Raw genomic sequence first — 7407 nt, forward strand, 5'->3', positions numbered from 1 at the left:
TGTTTTTCTATTGTTTATTCTTCATTTATGAAAAGCGCTAAATTTATTTGTATAGGTATTTCACATTGCTGACTGATTATCTCTGTGGCCAAATATCTTTCTAGAAAAAAAGGAAGAACTAGAAACACTGAAAGAAGAATTAAGTGACTCCAGGCAACAGCTTCAACTGGTAGAACAGGTTAGTTTTGGTGAAATATGTACTTACTTTCAGGTAGGGAGTAGATTGTTGCACAGAAATTAGGGGTGTCATTTAGCACAACAGTTGACAGTCCATCACCTGTTTTTCATCTAGGCACCCTAGCTCAAAATCAGACCCTTGTAGAGCTAATAAACAATGGCTAGTTTATTGCCTTGTTATTGCTGAGTTTGGAGAGATTTGGACTACAGTAGGTGCCTAACTAAATGAGATTTCTGGTTTGGGTTTTCTGTTTAAGTGGCAACTGTGATGACACTCTTAGTCAGATTGTTATTGCCAAATTGGAGTGTGTGGGGTTTTTTTTGTTTTTTTGTTTTTTTTTTTTTTTTTTTTGTTTGGTGGGGGTTTGCAGGTTTTTTGTGGACTTGTTTGGTTTTGAATTTATCTTCTTTCTAGAAAACAATCCAGACCCTAGCTTATTGTTTTTTAGGAAGAAGATGCTTTAAAAACAAAACAAAACAGCATCTTCTAGCTTTTTATCTGGTTGTTCCTGTTGTGTTAATTTACTCAGTGTCTGGTTTAAATGGAAGGTAATCTTCAGTGCGATTAGGGGTGATCAGTGATGTTCTTTCAAATGCAAGCCTTTTAGCCAGAGAGCTGTTACTCTTACCAGCTAATTATGCCACTTGATTTTATGTTTCGTATTACAGGATTTGAAAAACAATGCAAGGCATCAGGATGAGTTGCTTAGAGAGCAGGCAACTCTGAAAGAAGATATCCTAGAGTATTTAAGGAAACGTAAGGATTGCCAAGAGAGACAGAAAAAAAGGGAGAACCAATTGCAGCAGCTCCAGAAACAGATTGAAGAGAAAGAAACAGAACTAGCCAAACAAGAAGCGGTAATGACCCTGCCGACTTTCCTCACTTTCTCCTGACCTCTAAAAATAATGTAGGCCAGAAAATTTTGGGTGTAAGTTTACAAAGAAACATGAAGCCTTATTTTTAGAGGAATAGCACTAAACAAAAAGCTTCAACATTCAGTTATATTTTAGTGAAAACTAGCGTGTCATAACAAAGGACTGTGTCTTCCTTCTTGGCAGGGTCATCTTAGATGGAACTGATAAGAAAACTGCTGTAGAATCAGTACTGACCACTGAGTGCAAGCTTTTGTTCTTCTCTTCTGTGGTATTTGTGTGCAAAGCCCATCAGCTGTTCCTGAAAATTAGGGCTTAATCATATATTTCTGTAGTAAAATCAACTTACATTGGCTGAGGAGTTTCAACAAAGCGTTAACCAAAAGAAAAACTGAGGGAGCTGTACTGAAAATGAGAGGCAAGAAGAATTGATGAACTTTAGTCAGTAGGGAGTATTAGACTACAGTTCTTTCCAATTTATGCTGCTTTAATTTCTATAATGTCTTTTGGTCATGGTGTTTGTTTTAGATTGGTACTAGTTAAAGCCTGAAGTGGGTTTTTTTGGCAGATTCTTCATTGCCTGAAGCAAAATTCAGAGCGTGAAGGAAAAAAACTGGAAGAATGTATTGCTAAAGTGAAAGATCAGAAAATCCTATTGGAAAAGGAACTAACAGATCAACAAAAGAAACTGGAGCAGGCAACAGCAAAAGTAAAGCTGGCAGAAGAAAACCTCAGGAAACTGGAAAAGGAGGAGTCCCGATGTGCAGCACTTGAAGAAACTGTCAGAAAAAGCAGTAAGATTCAGTGCACAAAGAAATTGTTACTATCTCTGGGTTCTAAGTCTAATGAAACCAACAAATATTTCTGTTAATCTGGCTTGGTTTCTACTGCAGCACATGGATCAACTCTCGATCCTTAAATTGATGTGCTCAGAGAACTGAAATTCTAAAGCCAACTGTTGTTCTGTTCCTTCTTGCCTCGTGTCAGTGTTTTTACAGACCACTGCTCAGCAGATTAATGTGTTTGAAAAATAGCTAATGTGTATGAAATATGCCAAGATACTAACATTTCTGCTAATCAGGATTGTTTTAAAAAAATGTTAATTACAGAACAGCATCTCTCAGAAAAAGAATTACAATTACAACAAAAAAATAGAGAAATACAGTCTCTTCAAAAAGAACTGGAAGTCTCCAAGGCTGAGCTAAACCATCTCCAAGATCAGATAACATCAGAGAGGAAGAAAGCTGAAAAACAAATCTTGACTCTGAAAGAAGCAATGAAAACACAAAGCATGCAGCTTGAAAGAAAACTACAGGTGAGTTCTGGCTGAGGGGAGAATGTTTGGGGATTTGGGTTATTTTTAAAAGCAAAATGGTCAAACACCCATTTTTATCCTAGGAGGAACAAAGTAATGCATTAACTTTGTGACTAGACAGAACTTGAGGCAACCAAACTCTGGTATTTCCAGCTTGTGCTGCAGAACACCTCTAGTTACTCCTGGTTAATGCTGTTTCTGCCTTTTAACTTGAAGAAATTGTGTTATGTGGGTTCTCTTGATTAATTTTTCTGCAGTGGATGCTCACAGTAAAGGCAATCTTTCTGCATTTTCCTAGGAACAAAAGCATGAAAATAACTGTTTGCAGAGTAATGTAGCAACTGCTGAAAAAGTAGCACACAATGACTGTGAACAAGCCCAGCGCCTTATTAAGGACCTTGGCCAGATCCAGCAGGGCTATATGGATCTCCAAACCCAGGTATACCCCAGTAGCCAAATACAGGTGTGTTCAAGGGAAAGCTGTGTCTTCCAGACAAGTTCATATTGTATTGGTTTTGAATCTTCTCCTGTCTGCTGTATCAAAATTAGAAATAGACCTACTTAAAACTGCCACGCGATTTTCCCAAATCTGGGAGAAGTTAAGCTTTGTTAACAATCAGCAGGATCAGGCAGCACAGTAATCCCAGTTTAAAAATGAACAAACCAACTCCAGCCAGTCAGTCATGTGTGGAGTTCTCAGCATAGGGCTGCCAAGCTCTACAGCAGTATTTCACTCTTCAGGTCTTGAAGGCCATGGCAGAGTGGCACAACTGCCTGGTTGCCTTCCCATCATGTGGTGGGGAATTGCAGGCACCATTTAGGCTAGTGCAAATGGATCAACCCCTCTCGCCCACTAAAACAATGCCTGAAAAAGAGACTGTTGTTTGGAGTTGGGCTGAGGGGACTAGTCTTAGCTCTTAAGAGTAAGAGTTAAGAGTAATTAGATTTGGATGCTCCCAAGATATATAGCAAACACACCATAACATCTGCTGGCTGCTCAATTTAGGCAATGCTTCAGTCAAGAATTAGGACTTTGGCTCCTGTTTACGATAAGGTTTGGTAATAGGCACTTGCATAATTATGACTCTAGTTATGTCAACTGACTAAATGCTATCAACCTTCAAAGCTACTCAATAGGCATTTAATAACTTGGTTGTGCCAACCTGGCCCAGCACTTTCTTCTTTTTTAGTCACTTTAAAAGGTGATTCCAGGTTGTCTGACTCCCCCTAGTCCTTTCGTAAACCCTTCATAAATTGTTTCTAAGTATGTTAAAAATTGGGTCCTTCAGAGAAGAATGTTGTTAGCAACTAGGAAGCGTTCAAAGAAGACTATGCAAGATCAGAGTATGAACAGGTTTAAGTTAACAAGTTGCGTCCTGCTAACTTTTTAGTTCCCTCTGTTACCATCTCAGGGGCTTCATAGGCAAAGTTAATGTCAGAGTTAAGGCTGCGTCTGTTGAGAGGTTTTGTGATTTCTGATTGCAATAGTCAAAATGTAAGCATTTCAGAAATAAGCCTTGTTTGGTTATACAGGAACATTCCTCTGGACTGATGATACTTTTGTAACCTGATGGCAAAGTGGTGACACTGTTCTGTGATGTAGGTTAAAACTCAAGAAGATCTGGAAAAGAGACAAAGGGAAGTAGAGAATGCAGCGATGTTGCTTAAGCTGGAGGTTGAAGATGAAATCAGGATGGGGTTTAAATCTTCAAGCCCATCTTCTCCAGAGCCGTTGGAAGATTTGGAAGCATCTTCTGAAGTAAAGGGAAATCTGCAGTGTGAGTTGGATAGCTTAGAGGAGACTGGTCCATTTCCTGCTGCTGCCACAAGCCTCCTCTCATTGGAAGAAAAGTTGAATTTTTCTAAAGTCTTCTTAATGGTAAAATGCTTTCAAAAAGTACTTGCTACTCGTGCTGCAGCAGAGCATGTCAGTATGGGTACCTGTAACGCTCAGTTGCTGTGTGTGCTTTTGTTTCCAAAAGGATGAACAGTGGCGTGGGGAAGCTCTCCGAGAAAAACTGCAGCATCATGAAGATTGGCTGAAGGTGGCGCGTCTCTTCCCAGTCACACTAACACATCCATTGGGTCTCTTCTAAAAATCATCTAAACAGCCCAGGGGGATCCTCCTCCAGCTCTGGCCCTTCCACTCTGTACATAATGACTAGCCACAGCATGTCTTTGGGTGGGAACAGTAAAAGAAAGACTAGCAACTGCATGCTTTATCAAGATGAACTATTATAATTAACAGTTAATTGAATTTTTGAGTATTCCAACAAGATTCCCTCATTTACATCATATTATGGTGTATTAGCAACATAACAAATTACAGTTCAGGAGTGCCTGTGATCATTTTAAGTACAGGTGTCGGCCAAGTTTAGTTAGAACATACCTGTTGCTCTCTCTCCAAGCAGCTCATGATAAAGGCCATAGAAATGCAGCTTATTTCTGACTTGGGAGGAGGTGAGCTATTTAAAAATAATTCACAAACCCATTGCCATCTGCTTGTGGTTTGAGACTCTTAACAGCACGTCCCTTATGGCTTGACTTTAAGGTCATCAGACTTCTTTTTAAATACAGTCTTGAAAATTACACTAGCTGCATATAAATAGAACCAACGCTTTATTTAGGCTCAGCTCCGGCAGTGCATGTCCAAGCAAGTAGAAGTATTAATCAGAGGAAAACGGCAAACAGAAGGCACCCTTCACAGCTTGAAGCGACAGGTGGACGCACTGGATGACCTAGTCAGCAGCACTTCTTCAGATTCTCTGTTTCTAGCCCAAAGCTCAAGTCTAGTATCTCTTCGTGGCGCTCTGAATTTATCAAAAACACAGGTAATACTCCGCTGTGTACAGGAATTCTTGGTTCTTTTTTTTAATAATTTTTAGCTCAGGGGTAGTCTACTGCAGCCATGTGCTCACCATCTTAGAGGCATGGCAGGGGCTTTCTGAAGATGAGGTGATCGTACCGTACACTTGGTTACTCTGGGAGTAGCTAACTTGTTTGGTATGTTTTCCTCAAATGGTTTGGGGTTTATTTTTTTTTTTCTAAGCTTTGTATTTTATTCTTGAAAATCCATATTTTCCTTTGTTTTCTAAAGACTAATGTGTGTCTGCTAATTGAAGACATTAATTTTTTTTTTTACTCAGACTTACTTTTACTGCCTTTTCTAGGCCACTCTGACAAGACTTGCCCAGGTCCCCAGCAGGCCGGCAGGTCTCGCAGTGGTGTCGCAGACACTGCGTTCCTGCTCGCGAGGAATTTCTCGGTAAAGCCCAGCGGTGAGACGTGACTTCAGCCCAGCTGGAACTTCACTGAGTCGTGAGCGTCTTGAAGGTTGAGGCTTGGGGGTTGTAGGTGGTGGTAGCCCAGGGGCAGGTGTGGGTTCTCAGACCTTTCCAGTGAAAGCATTCCTGTGGTTGGTATCCTGGCGCTTGATGCTGTTCTGGCTCTTAGATGTGTATTTTTAAACAAATTGTGGGTGAGAGCTGCTTGTAAACTCTCATCTGACAGGAGAAATTACTACTGTGTTGACCAACTTAAACATTAAGCAACTGCTACCCTTCATCTTTTGGTAATGCTTTTCTGGCTTTAATTAAAGATATGGCCTAGCATCTAGATTTCGGTTACAACTCGTTACAATGCTGGCCTGGTACTTGAGCGTTCTTCTGTAATGATTCAAGTTAAAAATACATTATTTCAAGAGCTGCCCTACAGTAGCAGAAAAGCTTCAAGCCGGTCTACAGCTGCTCCTATGGCAGCTGCCAGCCAGCAGGCGTTAGCAGCCTCCCCTCAGCTTAAGAACCACCTGAGCTGTGCAACAGCCAGAACAGGCCAGGCCACAGCTACTGCCCTCAGTGTGGGGCAGAGCCACTTGTGTCTGCTCCCTTCCAGGCATGCGGCTCTGCTGTCTGCCATCACCTTTGAAGACTTCTACCTCAGTTTTGCAAGCCTTTTTTAAAAAGGCATTTGCCACCACTAACAAACAGCTGGCTGCAGGGCCTGCTCAGTACTGTGAAGTTTTTTGTACGATTGAATAACTGAGCTTTATGTGTATATAAGTTTTTTTTTTAAATGATTTTAAATGGGGCTTTAAATGTGCCCCAAACACCCCCTTTTATTTAAGTGCATTTGTCACTTTCCACGTGGAAGAAAACTTGTCACAAGGACAGAGTTGTCCATTTACCTGTTGTCAAACGCATGGATGTTTTAAATACAATTATTTTTGAGTGCTTCCTTAAAATAAACTTCAGTGATTGATGCTTGCTTTTATCTGTAGTTTTTTGGGTTTGCTTGTTGGGGTTTTTTTTGAAGTTGTTCTCAAGGCTATGCAGCCCTGGATTAGGACAGTAGTACCGTGCTCTGACCTCTGTGGCTCCCATTTGCAGGAAGTGAAGCTCTTCCAATACTGGTATTTATGTAGTTGTAACATTTCCTGGCTACTGCTGGTAAGCATTCAGCTTAGCTGTATTGCTTTTCTGAAGTAAGTGGCTATGGTTAATGGGCTCATTAAACACAGTTCCAAGCAAGCTGCTCTTAATTAGTAGTGGAAAAACCACTGTGTAAAGCCTTTAGGCAGGAGGAGCAAGGCACAGTGAAGCACAGGAGATGTTACTACATGCAACTCCACATCTTAAAGAACATGCCATTACCCACCAGGAAACCTCCACTAAGTGACCCTTTCGCAGCCCTCTCACCCCTTTCCATCCCCACAGGCTTTGAAATTGGTCTCAGTCTTGCCCTCTCTCATCCATAGGATTAATATAAACCTTTTCTGTGCAGCAAGCATCACCTAGCAACTGTGTCACATTTCACTGGGAATAAACAACACTGGAGTCAGCCCTTGCCTGTTAAGAGCTTAAGGAACAGGTCTGGGCTCTGGAAGAACCAAGCAGCCTCCTCTTAGGAGGAGCCTGTGAGTTTTTACCACTTAAGGCCCATCATAAAGGCTAAACACAAGCAGTTAAAGCACAAACACCATCACTACAAGGAATTCTTGCATCATCTTGGGTAGCGCTCACAATCCTATTCCCACAGTTCAGTGA

The 7407-nt window shown here is 41.0% G+C and overlaps 1 protein-coding gene across 10 annotated transcripts in view; it reads left to right on the plus strand.

Moving 5' to 3' along the window:
* Window positions 1-6632, plus strand: part of CNTRL (centriolin) — a 35897-nt gene extending 29265 nt beyond the window's left edge. For 6 of the 10 annotated variants that reach the window (XM_049833356.1, XM_049833344.1, XM_049833348.1 and 3 more), the window contains 9 exons: window positions 105-178; window positions 847-1035; window positions 1619-1844; window positions 2160-2365; window positions 2664-2828; window positions 3969-4244; window positions 4348-4410; window positions 4993-5196; window positions 5536-6632. In XM_049833356.1, the coding sequence (XP_049689313.1) occupies window positions 105-178; window positions 847-1035; window positions 1619-1844; window positions 2160-2365; window positions 2664-2828; window positions 3969-4244; window positions 4348-4410; window positions 4993-5196; window positions 5536-5634 (1502 nt within the window). In that variant the 3' untranslated portion in view covers window positions 5635-6632. Of the gene's footprint in view, window positions 1-55; window positions 179-846; window positions 1036-1618; window positions 1845-2159; window positions 2366-2663; window positions 2829-3898; window positions 4245-4347; window positions 4411-4992; window positions 5197-5535 lie in introns of those variants that run through there. The other 4 variants (XM_049833349.1, XM_049833350.1, XM_049833351.1 and 1 more) reach the window with 4 other exon arrangements.
* Window positions 6633-7407: the final 775 nt, after the last annotated feature.

Source organism: Accipiter gentilis, chromosome 29 (assembly GCF_929443795.1).
Source record: "Accipiter gentilis chromosome 29, bAccGen1.1, whole genome shotgun sequence".
NCBI lineage: Eukaryota > Metazoa > Chordata > Aves > Accipitriformes > Accipitridae > Astur > Astur gentilis.